This window comes from Argopecten irradians, chromosome 1 (assembly GCF_041381155.1).
Source record: "Argopecten irradians isolate NY chromosome 1, Ai_NY, whole genome shotgun sequence".
NCBI lineage: Eukaryota > Metazoa > Mollusca > Bivalvia > Pectinida > Pectinidae > Argopecten > Argopecten irradians.
The window spans coordinates 35,541,948-35,565,627 of record NC_091134.1 but is presented as its reverse complement, the minus strand read 5'-3'; the positions used below and the strand labels follow the sequence as shown (position 1 = coordinate 35,565,627).

General features: G+C 35.3%; 1 protein-coding gene across 1 annotated transcript in view; it reads right to left on the bottom strand.

The window, feature by feature from the left end:
- Positions 1–4,194: 4,194 nt before the first annotated feature.
- Positions 4,195–23,680, bottom strand: part of LOC138325781 (neuropeptides capa receptor-like) — a 109,154-nt gene continuing 89,668 nt past the window's right edge. The window contains exons 2-4 of the mRNA XM_069271673.1: positions 16,488–17,090; positions 6,987–7,118; positions 4,195–5,507 (exon numbers count right to left, since the gene is read on the bottom strand). Coding sequence (XP_069127774.1) covers positions 5,266–5,507; positions 6,987–7,118; positions 16,488–17,090 — 977 coding nt within the window. The 3' untranslated portion in view covers positions 4,195–5,265. The remainder of the gene's footprint in view (positions 5,508–6,986; positions 7,119–16,487; positions 17,091–23,680) is intronic.

The window sequence follows — 23,680 nt, the reverse complement described above, 5'->3', positions numbered from 1 at the left end:
ATTACAGATTGCTTTTTTGTTGGTGTTGCTTGCTTCCTTGCTGGTGTAACGTTGAAATTGGACCCCAAAAACCGTTGAAAACTGAACATCAAGCGCATTTTTCACACCGACCCGTTGAAAATGGACCCTGTTGAAAGTGCCCACATAAGAACTCCCGTAAATAAGAATTTCCGTAACCCAACTTTCCCGATGACTGGCCTCAGTCGTCTCTATCTATCTATCTTACTTTGGAAAAAATAAATGCCAAAATTCAAGGTCTTTATTTTCATCAAAAGCCAAGATTATTTTTTTGTACATTTTTATCGATTTAATTATGATATTATGAAGAAAATAAGCGTAGAAATTAGCAAAAAGTTGTCGGACAAATGCATTAGTTAGTTTGGTTTGGTTTATTTTTGTTTTACGTCCTATTAACAATCAGGATCATTTCAGGACGTGCCAGGTTCAGGAGGTAGTGAAAAGCCAGAGTACCTAACCACACACCACACAACACAACAAAACAAAACAACACACAACAACAACAACATATGACAACACAACACATCAACACACAACACAACAATACACAACAACACCACAAAACAACACAACACACAACAACACCACAAAACAACACAACACATCAACACACAACTCAACATCATACAACACCATCACACAGCAACATAACACACAACAACATCATAACACACAACAACACACAACATCACACATAGCAAAAAATTTACAAAACAGCACAACACACAACACCACACAACAACACAACACACAACAACAGCACCACAACACACAACAACAGCACCATACGACAATAAAACAACACCATACGACAATAAAACAACACCATACGACAACACAACAAAACACAACAACACAACAACAACAACAACACAAAAACACCACACGACAAACACAAAACATCAACACATAACACACAACACAACATCACACAACAACACCACACAACACACAACAACAACGCTATACACAACGACACGACACACAATAATACCATACGACAACACAACACATCAACACACAACATCACACAACAACATCACACAACAACATAACACACAACATCACACAACAACATCACACAACAACATAACACACAACTTCACAAAACAACACCGACTCAACATCGCATAACACATTAAAACACCACGATAATCACCACGACGAGGGTATTTGTATGGAGCAAAGCCATGTCCAGGACATTTTTGCGAAGTCGTACACAGATGTTCCATACAAAATTGAGGGAACGGAGCAATAGATCCTAGTGTGTTTAACCTTCTATGTGACACCGAGAATTTCGCTGAGAAAGTTGTTGTTAAGTTGAAGTACTTGTAAGTTTCATGTACATATTTATGCACAACAGTCATTTTTCAGATTATTAAGGGACTTCTATCAAAATATTGTGTGAATTTGAGTCTCGGAAAGATATTTGTGGTAAACGTCGAAATAGTTTTAAGTACATACTCACAGAGATACGTGCATGCGCATCTGTCACGAAAGCTTATATTAAAAGTTTAACACTTGAGTGGTATTGTTGGTCTTGTTTTGTTTATATATATTAAACATCTCCTGAAGAGCAGCGATAGCTGCGAACGCGCTAGAGATTGCAGACTTGTTTGGACTTTTTAATGCCTACAAGTTGTGTTCCTGTACGCAACCCTCATTTATAAGGCGATTTCAGTTGTTTGTCAAATATAATTTGTGACGTAAAATAAATCGTCGAAATATAATCATAAAACAAACATTAGAAATCAGATTAATAATATCACATAATTATAGTTTTGTAACACTTCCAATGGTACTCAGAAGTGAACATCACATAGTACAAACATGCAATTTATAACAACATTCCTTTTTATTTACTGTTTTACCTCAGTGTTATATAGCAAATCCTCAGTTTGAGAACACTTAGCAGTATCTACACGGACGGACGGGCAAAATGACTATAGAACTATAGAAAAATGGAAGTTTTGAAGTGTCGTATTCTTCGTTATAAACACATAAGCACCTAAAATATTTAAATGAGGTATTTGTTATGATGATAACAATACAAAATTTCAATTAAAATCGTGGTGATTACGTAATTTAAATACCAGCACAGAAGGGGCGCTTATATTAGGAATGGCGATAACAGAATTCGAGAATTATAGTTGTGCAACAGCTATATATGTGTATGTACTAAGGTCATTTTTCAACAGACCATCCTCATTTTTCAACAGACCATCCATTGAGAATTGACCCTAGACGCTGAAACGTTGAAAAATGACCCGAGGTCCATTTTCAACGTTACACCGGCCTATTTGTATCCTCTAATATCAGTGGTCTTATGATATATTCCACTTAGTTTATCCTTGTTTGACTACAATACTCGTTTTAATGGGACAATTCAGGCTAAAATTAATTAAAATTTGCATATATTTCGGAAACAAACCAGTTCTAATGGAAATTAGATTAGTTGGTTCTACTGTGATATGCCAGAAAACCCCACTGTAATGGAATGTGTGTGAAATGTTCAAACTCGCTTACTGTCCGCCATTACACATAGTGGTCGAGTGTCTGGTATGCCGAACCCTGGCCCTTGCCAGTATAGTAAAGACATTTTTTATCTAGAACTACTCAAATCGCCCTTAGTGGTTATGTATAACACGTTTGTGACTTTGGCTCGGGGGTATGGGTACAGCGTACATGTGGTACCTTCTTAATCGTATTGTTCAACGATTTGGAATTTCAGCGATATCAATCAAAATACTTAACAATGTCGTGAAATCTTGTTATATGTTTCATAAGGAATGTACAACAATACATTTATGTCATATTTTGCTTAGTGGCTTTTTGTTGACGTGTTTATTCGACACCATGCTGAACTACACGTAATGTATGCATTTCTACTTGAAAGGCGTCAAATATAATGCTGCAATATTATCAACTATAGTGTCATCTGACTGAATCGTACTGTTAAAGTCACTCAGCACGACATTGTTTCCTGCAAAGCCCCGTTTTATGCTAGGTTTACACTATGTTCCCGGCGGCCACGGCAGCCCCGTTTCGGGCCACCGTGGACAAAACGTGGTGACCGCAAGACAACTTGAGACAACGCAGAAGGACGTGATAGACAAACGTGAGCGGTCGTGATTACCGTGGATGCCGTCCCAGATTTTAAACTGTCAAAAAATTTGCCACGGCAGTCACGGTACAGATGGTAAACGCCACAGGACGCCATAAAACGGGATTGACGTAACAAAACGTAACAATTCGTGCGAGGCCGTAACAAAACTTCCAGACGGTGCGTGGTGGAACGGGCAGAAAGCACGCTTCCCGGAATCTAACGGTGATTTCAAGTTTTGTGACGTTCTGTTGCGTTTGTGGATGATAACCGTTTCAATGCGTTCTGTCAAGGCACATCACAGCTTGTAGCGATTGAAAGCCCGACGTGATACGGCGTGTTACGTCTTATTACGGTCTTACGTTGCAAGCAGTATCTGATGAAGTATCATTGCCTGGCCTGGTACATATTTGCTACTTCATGGATTATTTGTATTATTAAATAGAAATAGTCATTATCAAACACATTTAAACCATCAAATTATACAAAAGCTATTATTGCAAAAGACAGATTAAGTGATTAACCATTACAGAAAAAAATGGCGTAAAAACACTTGGCTATAATAATTATATATTTATACCAAATATAGTTAAGATTTTCTGTTCTTTTAACACATTTTGTAATTAAAATGTGTTTGAAATGACATTTTCGGCAATAAATATTCTTTCATTTGCTTCAAAAAATCCCGGCATCAGACTTTCATCCCTAGCAAGCCTTGGCGGACCGTGAAAAACGTATCGGAGCTTGATCAAAACGTGTAAAACGTAGCAGACCTCATCAGATCGTAACAGGCCTAGAGAGAACGTAGTGGTATCCTTGATAGACCGTGCTAAAGCCGTAGTGTACCTTTAACCTCCGGGAACAGCACTTTCCCCTTTATCCACGGTCCATCAAGTAATCCGTAAAAGACCGTGGCAAAACTTCACAAGACCTAGCTCAACTTGAATACAGAGACAATAATAGCCAAAATTCCACGGCGCACCACGTTTCGGGCAAACGGGGCTACCGTGGTCGCCGGGAACATAGTGTAAACCTAGCATTACGTCTGGGGAACAAATAAAAACCAAAGACTATTTCATGACAAGAAATTGTTTTTATTATCTCATCTGACCAGCCAATGGTTCTGAACCAATGACATCAAACTACACCTATCAATAATATAACTAAAATCAATAAAATATGACACATATTGGTACTTATCAAAATATATAAATAAATAAAAATGAAAATAATGACATTTGTTTAGATTCATACCGAGTAAAATGGCCATAGAATTATGACTATATGACGGGGGCAATGTCGTAAGAACTACAATTTGTTTTTATCAGCAAAACACATTTAAGCCAGCGTTCAGTCGTGGACGTGGAGTTCCAGGATAAGAACCGTCGGCCTGTGACCGGTACACCACAGTTATTTTAGTATTATTGAACACATATTCAATGCTATATATATAATTGTCCGCGGCTGATTTGATCACCATAATCTTATAGACACCACAATGGCACAGAAAATATACATATCACAATACATTCGACATATTTCGTATTATTCTCAATACCAGGTGTAGCATATGTTCAAAGTTTTATTTTATATTAGCCAAAACTATTAGCAGGTAGTTTTATCACTGTTTATTTTATGATTTCTTTAAAATAATGAGTTTTTCTTGTTCGAGAAGTTTTGTAAGTATATAGTAGAATCTCTGGAAGAGTTTTTTGAAACCTCACATTAAATGTCTACCAGTTTTAATATACTCATTTTCGCATGTCTGGAGAGGTAAAATCAAAGCCAATGTCTGATTCACACTTCGTAATACGTGGTCATTATTGATTTGTCTGTCACTGGAAAACATATTTTTGGTAAAATTATATGATTGACATATGGAACACATTAAATTCTTTTAATATAATGTTTTTCGTGTGAAGATATATCTCCTAGAAGAACTGTTGATATTGAGCAGTTTAAATATGTCGCTTATTTCGAGGGTTGATCGGTGATCTGTAACGAAGCATTGTTACTTAATTATTCCACCACATTAGATGACTAACTGTATTTCTGCAAATCATAAACAAAAATAACTTAAAATCAACCAATTCTGCGTTAAATATATATATATATGTTTTTGTGTCAGTTAGCATGCGCAATGATCACACAGTAGCATCGGCTGCTGTAGGCTGAGTTTTCTCCATTTTCGAAATCCGACAGTAGTGGACATGTTGTGAGTTTCTCTCCCTGTTGGGGCTGTTGGATCCCTGGAAGCTCGTATTGAGGTCAAAGTCCTTCATTCTATTACAGCTACACAGAGTCCTTTTGAAAGCTTGTTGGTATTTCTTTGACATCAAATTGTACAGGATGGGGTTGATAGTAGAATTGAAGAAGTACAAGGCACCTGGAAAAGATGATGCTTCATTAGTACTGAAAACTAACGCCTCGTTGGTATCTAACTTGCGAGTAAGTAAATGTTTTTTTTTCGACAATGACTTAAAAAATAAACAAATGAAAACATTATAACAATTACATAACGTTATGTTCACAAAATTCTCGTTAATCCAGACGCTTGATGCTCCGCATATTGCCTGGCTTAGTATGCATAGTCAAAGAGTCTGGCTGAACGAGACTACGCTCATATGATATAAAATCCACAAGAGTAAATAATTCAGACAAATGCAAATACACAATTGTTCAATTATGTGTTTATGGGCATAACGTCATATTTTAAGAGAAACTAAATGGAGATTTCTTCACAAACTAAAGACCATCAACGTCTTATCCTTATAGGATATATGAGCGCAGCCTAGCGGAGAGAATTGGTACTAATGCAGATAATCCAGTCTAATTATCATATTATTAGGATTATAATAACAGACAACGCTAATATCCAAAGACAGAACAGTCTTTTTGTCACTCCTCAGACTTATTCTCCCTTGTGACGTCATTTTATTGTGGGTGTAATTTCATTATATTTCGTAGAAACGACGCATTTGTCCAAAAGGTAATTCCTAACGGTAGATAACTCTAGATAAAACAACTGTCCGAGACGGGATTGCCTACCTTATAGTACCAATTTCCTCCGCTAGATTTTATGTTCGGAGCACAGTCAAGCGGAGAGAAGGAAAGCTACGACGTACAACCCAGTTTATTTACCATGCATACTGATACACTATTAAGTAAACACAATACTGACAGATATAAGTTCATATGTACTACTGTAAGTAACCTCAAAATTTTATAATCATAGTCAATGCCAAATGAATTTAATTTTAGATGTAGTAATATCTGTCTATGGAATTATTGTCCAATGAAAAGATCATGATTTGGTGATAAAATAGCAGTTGTACAACATTCTAAGCTTCTAATGTTGCCAGTAAACTGTACAATTAATGTATAACTGTACTCTTAGTATCTAAATAGATATAATCGTATGTGAGTCAGACAAGTGGTGTTACAGTCACATTATAATCTTTGTCCACTTAGAATCATTTCCGGACTTATTTTTTCCCTTTTTTGTTTGAGTTAAGTATATTTTTCAGAATGTAACCTTATTTTGAAATAAATAATAATAAATATATAATTTTTTTGGTCCTTTTTTGAGTTGAAGTAGTTTATTCAAAAGTTAACTTTATTTTGAAATATTGAAATAAGTAATCAATTTATATATGCCCAAGTATTTAGCATGCCTCTGCCAACTCACTTTTGTTGTAAGAATCAACGATCACATGTACGTATATTCAACTCAATCGTGTATGTTTGTTTTTATTTTATGTCATATCTAACTGGCAGTGTCATTTTCGAGGACGTGTCATGTTAAAGTGGCAGAGGAAAGCGGGAGTACCCGGAGAAAAAACACCGATTTACGGTCAGTACTCACCTGAGATATAGAACAGATAATCCTGAACAGTATACAGCTCCTTTGTCCATTGGTGTTGTTTAACGTATATTGTCATCAACCTCTGAGAGTGGAAAGGTGCCCAGCAGGCGAAAAATGCTATCACAACGGCAACTGAAACAGATAAAAATTAATCTAGAAATATGAAAAAAAATTAAAAAAAGAAATATTACCTCCTTAGATATAAGAACAAATCTGCAAATAAACATTGTTTGTTTTAAAGTTTGTTTATGTAAATTGTCACAAGATAATTCAGTGAACCGTAACCCCTAACGAGAGTTTTTCTCTACTTTTGAATACTTTTTTTGTAAAGTAGGTCAAGAGTAAAATAGAGATAAGAACCATATATCATAAAGATATACCGATGGCCCGAGGTTTAGGTCACAAAACAGTCTTGAAAATCCCAGTATACAAACTTTTTCATTTAAAAGATCTTAAAGGTCACAGTGACCTACATTTGAATCAAAAGGACAAAAGAACATTTGTTCTACAATAATATCTACGCTCGTAAGAAGGCATTGATTTTTTTCGTCAATTGCGTGGTTGAGCAACATCATAGATGTTCTGTAAAGAAACATGTAAATTACTAATGATGCAAAACCATACATGTTCACAGGGGCAGATAATTCTGTAAAACTATTCACAAGGGCAGATAACTCTGCAAAACTATTTACAAGGGCAGATAACTCTGTAAAACTATTCACAAGGACATATAACTCTGTAAAACGTGACTATTTAATAGTATTCCGTTTATAAAATATGTTTCTTAGTTAACATCAAAATAGTTTTCCTATAATCAGATTAAAACTGAAGTACTTGCTGCCGGGATGTGATAACATTGTTTTCAAGGGATTTCTTTACGGAGTATGACTAGTGAGACACTCAAATTTAAGTTCCAGTGAAACCCCTCACGCAGGCACGGTATATAACTAACATCACATACTCTCCCGTGCCAATCTGAAACAAAGATTTCATTTAAAAAGGCTTGTAATGTGTGGTTTTACGCGATACATAGCAATATATGGTCAGTTTTAAACCCTTTTTATCGCCAATATGGCAAAACTTATAGATACGATGAAAGCCGGGAAAATGCTGAACAATATACACATTTTCATGAACATACCATCAACAGATGCATGAGATACATCCACGAAAAATCGCCCAGTCCCACTTGACGTTGATCGGTTTCAAAAGCACTTGTGCGAAACCGATTGGCGACTTTACCTCGTACACACGGATGATAGACCTCAAGTTATCAGTTTAAAAAAATCTGAACTGTTATACAAAAAGGTCAGGGGTAAATCTTGCCGACGACAATCATAACTATTTATGGTAACCGGGATTTTCCCAGAACTTTCGTTTCTAAAAGTTACATGTAGAATACATGTGTCCAAGCACAAGTGTCCGATGCTGATTATTTCTTGGGTGGCCCAAATGTTTATAGCTAAATTATTAGTATTGATTGTGTACTGACTTAGCCATCTGATGAGTGACGTCATAACCACTAAGGAATATGCATGTAACAAATATACTGTATGTAGGCCCACATGATGTACGCGATGCATGTACAAGGTACATGAGTGTAAGTAAGCTAGACACGGTGCAAAGTTTTCTGAATACAAAAATACGAAACATACATTGTTCCTAATGTGCTGTAACAAATTTGTAAATAGTATTAATTTTATATCAATACTTATAAAACATAAACATATGCCTCACATGCCGTGTGATATTTAACTATACAGTAAAACAAATCACAGGGACCTGTCTGTATTTGTTAATAGGGATTCGTGGGCGTGGTTATGCATTTATTTAGATTTTTCCTATGAATATACACAGTACTGGTAATTCATTATAAACGACGCAAAGTTATAATAAGAGGCCCATGGGTCTTAACGGTCAATTGACTATTGGCACAAAATAACACCTCAAAGAATGTAGTAGTGGCAACAAATTAAGGCAATACAAAAGAACTCTTTTATTAGAAGAAATTCAAGTTCTGATATATTTGATGAATTAGACAATGAATGAAGGTTCCTTGATCCCCACCATGCTACATATCCAATATCCAGTCTCTAGGCCTCTTAGTTATTTACAAGAAGTCATTTAAAGATTTTAGCCAATTTGACCCCTTGTGACCTTGAATTATGGTTAAGGTCATTCATTTGAACCAACTTGGTAGCCATTCGTCCAAGCATGTTACTAGCCCAATATCGGGTCTCTAAGCCTCTTAGTTATTCATAAGAAGTTGTTTAAAGATTTTAGCCTATTTGACCCCTGTGACCTCGAATGAAGGTCAAAGTCATTTGATCAAATTTGGTAGCTGTGATCCAAGCATGTCACAGGCCTAATATCAATACCCTGGGCCTTCTGGTTCTTGAAAAGAAGTCCTTTAATTTTTTTTAGACTTTCCGACCCTTGTGACCATGAATAAAAGTCAAGGTCATTCATTTCAACAAACTTGGTAGTCATTCATCCCAGCTTGCCACGGGCCCCATATCAGGTTTCTAGGCCTCTTTGCTATTAAAAAAAGTGTTTTTAGATTTTAGCCTCTTTGACCCCTATTTCCTTATAATGAAGGTAAGGTCATTCATTTGAAAAAAAAAAACAAAAAAAAAACCCAACTTGGTAGCAATTCATCCCAGCATGTCACAGGACCAATATCTGTACCCTGGACCTTCTGGTTCTTGAAAAGAAGTCGTTTAAAGATTGTTGCCTTTTAGACCCCTGTGACCTTGAATGAAGGTCAAGGTCATTCATTTGAACAAACTTGGTAGCAATTCATCCCAGCATATCACAGGCCCAATATCAGTAACCTGGACCATTCGGTTCTTGAGAAGAAGTCGTTTAAAGATTTTAGCCTTTTTGACCCCTATGATCTTGAATGAAGGTCAAGGTCATTCATTTGAACAAATTTGGAAACCCTTCATCTCAGTATGCCACAGGCCCAATATCAGGTCTTTAGGCCTCTTAGTTATTCACAAGAAGTCGTATAAAAGATTTTAGCCTATTTGACCCTTGTGACCTTAAATGAAGGTCAAGGTCGTTTTTTTGAACAACTTAGTAGCCCTTCATCCCATTATGCCATAGGCCCAATATGAGTACCCTGGGCCTTCTGGTTCTTGAAAAAAGTCGTTTAAAGATTTTAGCCTTTTCGACCCCTGTGACCTTGAAAGAAGATCAATGTCATTCATTTAAACAAACTTGGTAGCCATTCATCCTAGCATGCTACAGGGCAAATATCAGTACCCTGGGCGTTTCGGTTATTGAGAAGAAGTCGTTTGAATGAAAAGTTTAGGCACGGCGCATGGTGGACGGCGGACGGCGCACAACGACGGACGATGCATAATGACAATAGGTCATCCTGACCATCGGGTAAGATGACCTAAACAGTAAGCACCTTTATTAGTACCATAATTTTAGTTCATTAAATAGATGAAATAAAAATACTATAAGTATTACGTGTATAAAATATGTTTCTCAATTTTGTAAAAATAGTTTTCCTATAATCGGATTATTACTCAAGGACTAGCTGCCGGGATGTGATAACATAGTTTTATTTTGAGTTCTGAGAAGGACTAGTGAGACACACAAACTGAAGTTCCGGTGAAACCCCTCACGCGCACTGTATTTATCAAACATCACATTCTCTCTCGTGCCATTCCGAGAGGACGCTCACGATGGCTAACCTCATAACCCTGGCTCTTCTTTTACTCTGTGATTTATGTGTTCATGTCATGTGCGCTTTTAACGTCACTGTATCTGCGTCTTTACAAACGTGGAATGACGTCATTGCAGATAGTACGTGTGACGTTTTGGGAACAGGATTTCCGGAAGGAGTATCAGTGTCCGATATTCACGTCAATATTCCGGACACAAACCAGGAGGTATGGATTGGTTCAACGGTGAACACTTCGCCAGTTTATGGATATTTAAACAGGACACTGGGTTCTGACCAAGAACTACATTGGTATGATCCACACCACCCATCCGTTATCTCGCCATTTTGTGTCTCAGCGATGGTAACCAATGGAAGCCTAACGCCCCGAGTTCGTCTTTGTGACACAAAACTAGCGTCGCTTTGTGTCCAGGACAATTTCGTAGTTCATGACATCACTCATTGGTCATATTGCCAGGTTATGACCTTTGTTGCTCTCGGCGTGTTGCTGATAATTGTGGCATCATGGATAATGAAACTCATCTTAGGTGCGATCGTTTTTGCATTGTGGAGTTCTCGTCGTAGAGAAAGACGACTTCTGGAAGCGAAGACGATTTTCAAGGATGATCTGAGCGGCACTAAACTTAAAGACGAGAGTGACCACTCGCCCCCACCGGTGTACACCGTGCTAATGGACACAACAACCACAAAACCCTTGACCAGTAACCCTCCTGCGTACCACGACCTTGTGAGTACGAAGTGAATATAGTACTGACGGTTCAAGTCCCGTGTGTACGGTGAAGTGTAAATACTGACATAATATCTTGGATCAAAAACATCTGGAATATGTATTTATTAGCTTTGGGAAATAGTTTAATTTGACCACGATTAAAATAAAATTGTCTAAAATTGCATGATTCAAATATATAATATTCTCCTTAAAATGTTTATTGCATGTTTGAAATACATATCTCTCCTAAGATGTTAATTGCATGTTTGAAATACATATCTCTCCTAAGATGTTAATTGCATGTTTGAAATACATATCTCTCCTAAGATGTTAATTGCATGTTTGAAATACATATTTACCTAAGATGTTAAATGCATGTTTGAAATATATATTTTACCTAAGATGTTTATTGCATGTTTGAAATATAATTTACCAAAAACTCTTTATTTGCTGATATGTACAGAATAAATGTGTAAGAATAACAGTTAAGCCATCTGGGTCATCCGAAAATGGGAGATGGACATATTGAACGATATAATCAGGATCCACTGTTTTGGTTTTTAGTAGAAAGATACCTTTTTGTAATTTTGTAAAAATTTTGGTAAAATAAATTGCATTTTAAATTTTCTCTCAATTGTTCTTATTTATTTCAAATAGATAACCCATTTAAGTGATGTTTCACACAGGTTGCTACATTTCTAGTTGTTAGTCATTCTCGCTCTAAAAGAACAATTGCTTAAGACTTTTAACAGACAGGATCATCTGATTAATTAAAGCCGTCCCTGTGTCTGTATATTTTTGGGAGGCTGCTTTATATTCGTGTTATGTCTCCTTGTGATAGTATGTTTTGGGTGGCTGTGGTATATTCGTGTTGTGTCGCCTGGTGATAGTGTGTTTTGGGAGGCTGTGGTATATTTATGCTTGTGTTGGTTTCCTTGTGATAGTGTGTTTTGAGAGGCTGCGGTATATTCGTGTTTAGTCTCCTTGTGATATAGTGTGTTTTGGGAGGCTGAGTGCTGTGTCTGTAGTGTGTTTTGGAGTGCGGTATATTCCTGTTGTGTCTCCTTGTATAGTGTGTTTTGATGCTGTATTTGTGTGTTTTGGGAGACTGTGGTATGTTTGTGTTATGTCTCCTTGTGATATGTGTAGTTTTTTGGGAGACGTCTGTATATTCGTGTTGTGTCTCCTTGTGATTGTGTGTTTTGGGAGACTGCTGTATATTTGTTTTTTGTCTCCTTGTAATACCGGGACTCTTGCCCTTTTACAGTGCTGTCTCACTGAAACCGAAGAACAGCACCCGCCAGATCACATTATATATCAATGACAACGGCAAACAAGTCGTCCCACTCTCTTTATGCAGAGAGCTAAGTAGAAAGAAACTTCCACTTTTATATACTATGGCGTGTCTCGGCCAGGGGACATAACCTAGAACCTGTCTTACAGTAGACTGGATTGCCTGCCGTAGTTTTTCTACTCTCCGCTAGGCTTCGCTCCGAAAATACAACGACAGGTCAGGGCTATCGATCTTGGAAATTTGATTGGCTAATATCTATAACATTCAGGGGATATTCCTTTTCAAAATGGAGGCTGCATATTTTCAGGAACTTCAGATTTCGTACGTGAGTAGATATTTAGTCGCTGAATTTAAATTGTATCGTTCTTAGACTATTTCATATACCTTTCAATGCTGAATGCTTCCTAAAAAAATATCGAAATTTCATTTCCACTTCGTTGCCATTGTAAACAGAATGGAATCCCCGGTCAAAATGAACCCAACGATTTGTTGATTGAATTGACCAATCAGAATCTTTTTGGTCAGGATCTTGACCAAAATGGCGTCCCTGATCTGTCTTAGTATTTATGAGCGCAGCCTAGCGGAGAGAATTGGTACTACAGAGGCAAGCTCATCTGAAGGCAAACAATGAGGTGGTAGGCCTATCAAGAGAGAGGTTAGGAAGAAAGGTAGAAATGGGAAGACTACTCGTCTCCGCGAGCATGCAACTGGTTCAACAGATACAATTCCAACGCCCTTCCTGCAAGTCCAAGGCAATGCTAAATAGATGACAATTCAATAAGAAACGACAGGATTTTAATGACGGCATTTGAACAAAATTAGTTTTGGGTATTTCGGTTACAGGGCATTTTTACCGGGTTGGGTGTATTGCTTAGTGTCTTCAGCGGCATGCTTCAGTAATATAACACTATAAAAAGGGCAACAGTTCCACTATACAAGAAGACACAATATGAATATACCGAAGTCTCCCAAAACACGCACCTCGCACAACATACACGCAACACACCGCATACATGGGAGGCCGTCCTTACATGACCATAGCTGTTAGGACGTTAATCAATTAATCAAACAAACAAACAAACAAACTAGGTTATTTTAATAAGACGGTGTAACACAAATATTCTAGTAGGGACATTTTAACTAATTTTAAGAATACTTATCAGGATATTTTTTCGAGGGTACAGCAACAAGATGTTTTAAGAGGGCTTAATATCGAGGTTATTTTAACATGGCATTTTAATGGGTTATTTTAATGCATGAATTTTATCGAAGGCCTTTTTGTGAGGACATTTTACGGCATATTAACGAAGACATTTGGATGAAAACATTTAACTAGTAATTAACCTTTCATTTTAACTATCTTTTCTCATATTTCACAACAGATAATCAAGTTTCCGATATGCATTTTGCTAACTACTTGTTCAAAAATATACACTTTTTGTTTGACCGATTTAGGTAATTTCAAACACTTATGAATATCTTTAAATAAACGAGTGGTTTCCGTGGTTCGTGGGACACTTTTAATAAAAAAGATGACATTTAAAACCTATAGTGTTGAATACATTATATTATCAGACACTTCTCATAATGTTATTTGTTAACCTTTACAATAAGCATGTGTAAACTGGCAAGATTTTTGAATTGGTCGCACTCCATCACATGTAAAGTTATATGTGCCGTATTTTTTTATACTCACGAATCAAGACGAGCTTTTGATATGTTATTCATCAAAAGTTACCAACATTTTGAGAATTCCAATACTTACAATGTATATGTTTTAATTTTACAAGTACAAATAACATCCTAAATAGCACTACTGTCAAAAATTATTATATTTACATAAAGTGAAGTGAAATGAGCAAATATGGTCAGGCCACGAAGCCAAACGTTGGTCTACAATTTCATTTCACATTTTTAAAGTAATATCATTAATTGTTAAGTGATTTCCGCAGGTATGTTTCCATCTAACATACATAAGGAATAAAACGCAACAATTTTAAAAGTATCGTGACGCTACCAAACTTGGTATATTTTTTTAAGATAACGTATGCTCAAACACAGATTTTCTTTTAACATTACACAAAAAGATGCTTCCACTTTTAATTTCATGATTTGTTTACTTGTCAGCAGTCCATATATTTATAGATAAAGAGCTTTGAAGCATGTCCGGTCCAGCCCTGTGTTTCAGCAGGTTTGAGTACCCAAAATGGAACACCTCCTACATTTGATTTGATTGAAAGATATATCGCAAGGAAATTTGTGAGAAAAAGCGTAGTGCTAAAATTGACTTTGAACTGAAAATACGTTTACTTATAAGACTCTTTGTTCAACTTCAACATTTTCTTACGTCATCAGTTTCCGTATGTTAAATATCTAGGAATGATAAAAATGTTTGAATTAATTTAGGGAAACGTTCAAACATCTTTTACTTTATATAAGTCACATATCTGTCAAAAATATCACTTTCAGTAAGTGTTTTCCTTGTTTTAAGATATATGGTTTTTTAGGGTTGTCCCACGACGTCGTTTCCCGATTATTTTTTTGTGTTTTCATGTTCAAATAGAGATAATAAGCAACAGGAAAGAATATGACATATGGAAAAATGTCACAGTTACTACTAAGCCCCTTAATTTTGTGCCGGACAATTACCGTCAGTTTAGATTGTAAATTGAAAATTCTACTTCGCATATACTAAAAGTGTACTAATTTGGGTAGCGTCACGTTTCTGTGTTGTACCTAATTTTTATATGGCATAAGAAGCCATTTGAATGACTTTCACAGCTTTTTATGGTTTTTAATACATCAACGAAGAAAAAAATAAAGTCCAAATCGTGGCCAATGGACGACAGATATAACTTTAATTTCGGAAGGTTTAAAGTAAAACTCTCTGTTGAATGTTGTTTGTTTTTAGTATACGATGGTGTGTGATATTACGTGATGCTCAAGGTGATTTGATTTAAACATATTTTATTTGCACAATATATACAAATGGGATATTAGACACACGTTGTAAACTTATAATCCGTCTTCTCACGGTGATACAGAGGCGCCTCAATTACTGTTACTATATCCCCGTAATAGTAATATCTTGTTCACAGTATAGATATATGCCTTGTCCAAAACGAAACAATAAGGAAATCAAAACTCAAGCCTTCAATCTGATGGAAAACAGACAATTTCGATTTACGTTGTAAAGACTTCCTTATCGGAGTCGGCATTACTTCCGGTTGATGACAAGAGGTGATTGACATTGTTTTATATGTACTGACCCCAACCGATTATCAGGGACACAAAAGGGAAGTAACTCATGAAGATAAAACAAAAATTTCATCAAATGTAGGGCGCTAAAATAATTATTTTCGCTAAGGAATTTCCGTCTCAACCCAGAGTTGTCGTTCTTATACTCAATATTGCTGTTTACTTTATCAACATCACTAGGTTTTTAATTGGGAGTTATTAACGTCATATTGAATTCCAAACCAAGGGGAATAAATCCACTATTTAAGGGAGAAAACTCGCTCTAAGACTTAAGCTGTTGCATCAATAATTATTTCGTTACCACTTTTTTTTGTCATATCCCTAATCTAACGGGACGAGAATAAAGAACCATTTGATAAAATCATTTTTTTTATAAATAATAATAGTATTATATCGTGTATAAAAAATTGTGGAGATATGTCTAAAAAATCAGGATATCTCAATAATTTTTTTTCAGTGACAAATGTTATCAAAGTTATACGCTTATGGGGTATACAATGTTTGTTGAGAGAATTTGTCTTTATGCGATACAGATATACTCACCTAACATTTTGAGCACGGCTTTGCGGGCCTTTGTGACGTTGAAAGGCACCTGTAGGTTACTTCCATTTCGTACCTGACTTCCGCCGCCCTTTTTAGACACCCAGTTCGATACTTTTGGCTTTTTCTTCTGGTCCCCAACCATACTATCGGTTTTGTAAAGAGTAATTCCAATTCGAACATACATCACAATTATGATAATCATAGGTAACACAAAAAACACAAACGTCGACACTTGAAACATGTACGTCATACGTTTATGCCATTTATACGGAATATTACACACGAGAGAATTCGGAATGGGTTCTGACGTCACAGGGTCAAAGGCTACGTAGAATGTGCGCGTGTGCAGTGGATAAGGCAATGCTATTACACTGGCTATAATCCAGATAATAAAAATGACCTTCATTGCACGTGGGAGGCTGGACAAAGTTTGGAAACGCATCGGATGACAAATAGCAGCATACCGTTCTATGGTGAATGCGGTGATGGTCAACACTGAAGCATATGACGTCATTTCTGATATGAAAGATTTCATGATGCAGAAGCCTATGTCAAATTTCCATGGATACGCTTCCCAGAATCCATATAGCTCGGGTGGTAATGCTGTAAATATAAAATGCTGATGTAAATACTAAATACATGTACTTTTATAACTTTTTTATGATGGTGTAATTAAAATTAATAATATAGAAATAATGTAATAAGCAAATTCCGAGTTCCAATTTACAAAATGTATGCATGTTTTCCCTCCTGAAATAAAAATGTGAAATACGAAATATTGTTGCAAATAAAAAATAATGGGTTAATATGAAATGAAGAGAAAGAACGACAACTCTGTTATAACAGAGTTTTCGTTCTAGAACGAAATGTTAACACGGCTAAATAAACCTATCAACCTGCTTATTTTCGCGATTTGAGTAATAAGGAAACCCAACGATATTTTTTGCTGAAATTTTGAATGTAAGCTAAACTCGGCGTGATCTATCGATTGAAGTAATCACCTTAGCTGTGAAAATTCAAAATGACGAGATATTTTGGTGTAAAACCTCCAAAATCGACATTTTGACCACTGGGTTCTGTTTAATTCGTCCTAGTAAATTAACTAATAAAGCTGACATGCTAGAACTTTACATATAAAAGGTCCTTGCATTTCTGAACAAAACGGTATTTCTGATTTTTGGAAATGTTACATACAACGGCCACAATACAGCCTTGGTTATTGGTGGTATTTCGCAGGTTCTCGGTAAATTTCCACAACAGACAAGATATTTTGGGGTTCCGGACACGCCTTCCTTCGGAACTATTCTGAACGATTGGACCGGCAAATGTACCATTTAAAAATGAGTGATATTTTTGAAATTTTCTGTAGAAGTGACTAAAAATCATAAAATGAGTAAATAATTTATGCACTAATCATCAAATTTATGTTACAAAATAAGCCCAAAAAGTGCAACAGTGAAATGAATCTATTTGTACTGTCTCGAATACACAAAATCATGGCGCAGACTATCGCGCCCCCTATGAGGAATGTGTATTGTTTGTATCCGGTTGAGTAAAAACGTTGAAGCCGCCTTGATGTTCAAGTTAAATCCGGCATTATCAGGTAAGTAATTGTTCATTTTACTTGTTATAGACATCAATATCATTAACGGTGGATATTAGTATTATCAGATATATTTGATTGTTTTTGTGGGCCTGCAAATATAACGTTAGGTACTGTTTTACAGTCTGTTTATGATCATCATCGAAAGTGACTGTCTGACAACAGAACCATGCATGCGTTCTAAATCGTGGTTAAACAGCACGTAAACTGTCAATTGTACTGCCTTTGAGGCAGATGCCGTTTGAATGATCATGATTAAATTGCTAGTATTTAAACCATAAAGTAATGCACATGTCGTTTCGGTAGTGCGTAGGCTCACATGTAACAACGTAACTTAGCTTCGTTACATGTCATTTCGGTACTGTACATGCGGAAGTCTTTTCGGTATCATAAAGTGAACATGGCGAAATGACTTTCAGAGTGTACCGAAACGGCTTTAAGTAATCTGAATATTAGACAACTAAAAAAACAAACCAGAAAAAATGGTATTAATGTAGTTTGACAATGGATATGATCAACATTTATTATTACATGTACACGTAGATATGGACATTTGTATGCACTGCAGTTTTACATGACACATATAATAATTGCTTAGGTTTAAGTTACGGTACAGACTGGGTGGGTGAGGTCAATAATGTTAATTAAAATTCATTTCACAATTTTGCTGTGTTGTGTATAGTGATAGACAACTACTGCATAATAATTAGGATGCCGACAGGAATCATCAGATTGACCGGTGTTGTGAAAATTAGCATACATGTATAATATCACACTGACCCATTCAGCCATGTCATACACGGTCACATGATACATTTTGCAAGACAATCACTAGGCCTATTGTTACAATATTGTGGTGTCGCAGATGTTTATGACATCTGTGATGTTGTATGATTATCTCGGTTGACATATCGAATCCAAGCCTGATTTCGCCATTAATCCAAATTTTGACCTGGAGCTTTAGTCCCTGGCTATATTTTCTCACAAGGATTCAATAGATCTAACATTAAATAAACAACAAGAAAATTAAAAAAAAAAATCTTGTAAAGGATGTTGTCAATATCGATATCATCTTAATTGGTGCCCCTCGACTATGATGGTCATTAATTGAGGTCAAGCTTAATGTGACCATTAAACAAAGCACCATGGATACCCTTTTTTCCTGTTAGAAACACTTAAGTTTTGACTCTATTACCATAAATATTAGTTATGTGATAAATAGAGTCTTACACTCGTTGCTACAAAACATCATTTGAAATTTATTGGGGTCGTTAAATGATTTGATATACCACAAGCCTTTAGAGAGACAATTCACTCAGGCTAATTCTTTTACATAACCAAGAAGTGAAATATGGCATAAATGTATTGTTCTTTATTTCTTATGAAACAAATAACGTTAAACATTGACAAATTCCACGTCATTGTTAAGTATTTTAATTAATATCGTTGAAATATCGAATCGTTGATCAATACGATTAAGCAGGTAGAATATGGGCGCTGTACCTATACCCGAGCCAAAGTCACGCACGTTAAACAAATGAACTACATAACCACTGCGAAATTGATAAAATGATTTTGAGGCAAGATAATTCACCTAATAAGGTAAACAAACTATTTTCAGAGCGATTTGAGCAGTTATAGACAAAAGTTGCATTACTCTACGAGCAAGGGACAGGGTTCGGCATACAAGAAGTTCGACCTCAATGTGTAATGGCGGACAGCGAGCGAGTTTGAACATTTACACACATGTCACCACCATGGGCTTTTCAGGCACATCACAGTAAAACCGACTGATCTAAATTCCATTAGAACTTGGGTTTTCCGATATATGTACAAATTTTAATGTTCTCTTAGAATGAATTGTCCCTTTAAGGATTTTTGGACATTTTTTTATTTAAATATTTTTTTTGGAAATATCATATCTTGGTAAAGGAGACCTAGCTATAACCCTTACTATGTAGTAGTGAATGTCAAACTTGTAACAGCCTCATCAGTTTCCAGCATTTTAAAAACCAAGTAAATTTTAAATTTTAAATGTTTACCAATTTTTTTCAAAATAAAAAAATAGCATTTAAAAATAAAATTGATAAATTGAAAGGCATTTCGCTTATTATAGAGGTGTATATACTTTTAAATGTGATTTGCTCATGAAACTTTTTTCATCTGTATTGTCATCTGTAAGGTATAATTCATTTCTGCTAATGTATAAAAGCTACAAATAGATAATTAACGTGAGGATTTATTTCATGGATTTTCATATCCTTCAGCAGTATCAGGTAATCCAAGGATTTACAATAATTTGATTACCTGGTAACATATGCGTTTCCATTTTGGATGTAGAATTGAGTTCTCATATAAAAGATCTCATAAATGCTATGATTGCTATGATAATTAAAAAGGTTGACACCTAATATTACCCATTGTATACCATCAATGGTTGAAAAATTACAACTGACTGTTAAGAGTACATGTATGTGTTTTGAATTAATTCGGTTAAATTATTAGTTTAACGTCCTCTTAACAGCCAGGGTCATGTCAGAACATGCCAGGTTTGTTGGTAGAGGAAAGTCGGAGTACCAGGAGAAAAACCACCAAACATCGGTCAGTACTTGGCAACTACCCCATATGGGATTCGAACCACATCCCAGAGGTGGAGGTTTTGTGGTAATATGTCGGGACATCTTAACAACTCTTTGTATTCTTTACATGGTCACATGAACAGTTTTTATTGGGATTGTATAAAGGGAGGAAATTGACTCATTTGTTTATTTTTTAAGGTATATTTTCGAGTAAAATGTTCAATATCACTTAAAGAATTGCGAAAACAAAGTCTAAATGTATCTTTTTTATGGATTGAGGGTTCGGCCAGACCTATATTGTCTATATTTTGACATTTTTTTTATCTACATGAGGAAAAAATGTCTTTTTGATAAACTAGGGGTAGCAGAGACTTTTACATAATTATTCGTGATGTACCATACATGTATAAGCACATGATATTTTTTTTTTAACTTGATTGATTGCCCGATATCCTTGGAAACTTATATCAGTTGTGTGATTTTGTTATTTTCTCTGTAAAAAAACAGTTCAACATTTCTTGTTCTCTAAAAAAATGTAATTGTAAGAGATTGAGTGTCCAGCCAGGCGATATTGTCTATTACAATATTAATGTACATATATATGTATTACCAATTTTCTAAAAAAATAAAATTGGGGTAGCAGAGACTTATACATGATTATTCATGAAAATGCATATCCCAGGCAGCTACAGGGTAAGAATACCAAACTTGTGATGTCTTATATACATGTCCATGACATCTCCAAATCTTTGATATTATGTCACTATTTATATATAAATCAGTTTATATACATGTGTAGAGAAACAGCAGTGTAAGTATAATTTGTGCTGATATTAGTGATTAGCTGATATTGAGTATTTATGATGTCATAGCAATTATGATGAACTTCTTTCTTAATTGTATGTCATAGGGACAATTATAAAATGCCACATTAAGATTTTAAATCAAACTTTAATTAAAAAAAAAAATGGCTGAATAATAGCCTAATCATCCTGGATAAGCCAGTGGTTACTATCACTGACATTATATTTACCCCTGCTTTATCTCATAATTAAGTGATCGCCAGCTGTCAATCAATCTAATTAAAATTAGACTTGTAATTCCGCTCCACTACAATGCTCTACGTTACGCTCCAATAAAAAATCTGACAATGTCCCGTTCGGGTACTCCAGCTTTTCTCCGCCTTCTTAACCTGGCACATACAAAATGTATGCATCATAATTTTTAAAATGGCAAACATACATGTACAGTACTGGAGAGATAGAAGTTCATTTACTTGATTTTTTTAAAACTTTGAAGATCTACATGTACATTTACAGATATACATGTATTCTGGTACATGTACAATGTACACATGTTATGTATGCATTTTAATGCATGGCAAACAGTTACTAAGTTAAACAAAAGCTTTCAAGCTTCAAGCTAAAAGTGGAGTATACAGACCCCTCCCACCCATGAAAGAAAAAACAACACTAAACACAAATTCCATTTATTTATGATCAATTAACACAATTAACTACTGAAAAAAGTTTGCAATTTATTTTTCTTTGAATGCTTTGTTATTCTTTATTTAGCTGTACTATAGCTTCATATCATTTATTACAAATGTAATACTTGAACCACATGTCATTGAAAAGTTTTCAATTAGAATTGGTTAAGGGAGGTAATTTGCTGTTTTGTTAGTTTTCAAAATTACTTAACAGCATAATGCTAAAATGATTAAGAGATAATAGCTATGGAAACAGCTAATTTTTGATAAAATGGGGTTAATGAATTAGCAAATCTATGTGTACACCTTCTGGGCTCCAGACAGTCTATATAATGTGCATTATGTACTTATATCCAGAAGTCTATATAATGTGCATTATGTACATGTACGTATACTCATCATCATGGCACTTATGTACATACAATGTAAACCCTGTGTGTGTTAGGTTGGGGCTTATTTTTCTAAATTGAAATCAACATGTCTCTTGTTATACCATGTTTATAGTGCCACGCTAAATGGTATGATAATATAATATTGTTATTAATATTCATGTAATATTGTTATTAATATTCATGTAATATTGATTTCAGATGTATGACTTTTAAATTATGATAAAACCGCATTCATATTTATTTATCTGAGGGTGGTGGTGGTGGAGGGGAGGGGAGAGTTGCTTCATTAGAAGACCAATGGTCTCACTACATCCATCCTTTTCTCATTCTGTTTTTTACTTACAAACCAAAACTTTTAACACCATTGGTCCACGTTTGTAAGTTTATGTGATGGTTGGTGCTCAAAATTTCATGCAATTTGGAGTTATCTCCACCTACTGACAAATTCCATAGAAAAAAAACAAATACATATTCCTTCACAGACTGACCAATTTAAAGGATTTTTTTAAAATGTATTATGTATAATTCTCGGCAATTTTTGGTATGGTTTGAGATGGGTAAGGAGTGGTAATTGGCTTATTTGCTCATTTTCATAGTATATGTAATCAAGCTTAATGTTAAATGATTTGAACAGATAATTTTCTTTTTTTTTTTTTGAAAAGTCAATATATAATAACTTATTGAGTGTCATACAATCCATATCCATGGAAACTATAGTGTTATTTTCTGTATAAAAACACTATTTAACTTTTCTTGTTCTCTAAGATGTATGTGTTTGTAAGAGATTGAGTGTTCGGCCTGAGGCCAATATTGTCGAGTATTTCCAATTTCTGTTTCCAATAAATATGAGATTTTTGATAAAATGGGGTTATCGGAGACTTTTACATGATTGTTCAATGAAATACATATTTTAATTTTAAGAATACAAAATTTGTGATGTCCTTACATTTCCGAATCTTTCATATCATGTGATTTTTAGGTCATCTGACTCGAAGGGTCAGGATGACCTATTGTCATCATGCACCGTCCGTCGTCGTGCGCCGTGCGTAAACTTTACATTCAAACGACTTTTTCTCAATAACCGAAAGGCCTAGGGTACTGATATTTGGCCTGTAGCATGCTGGGACAAA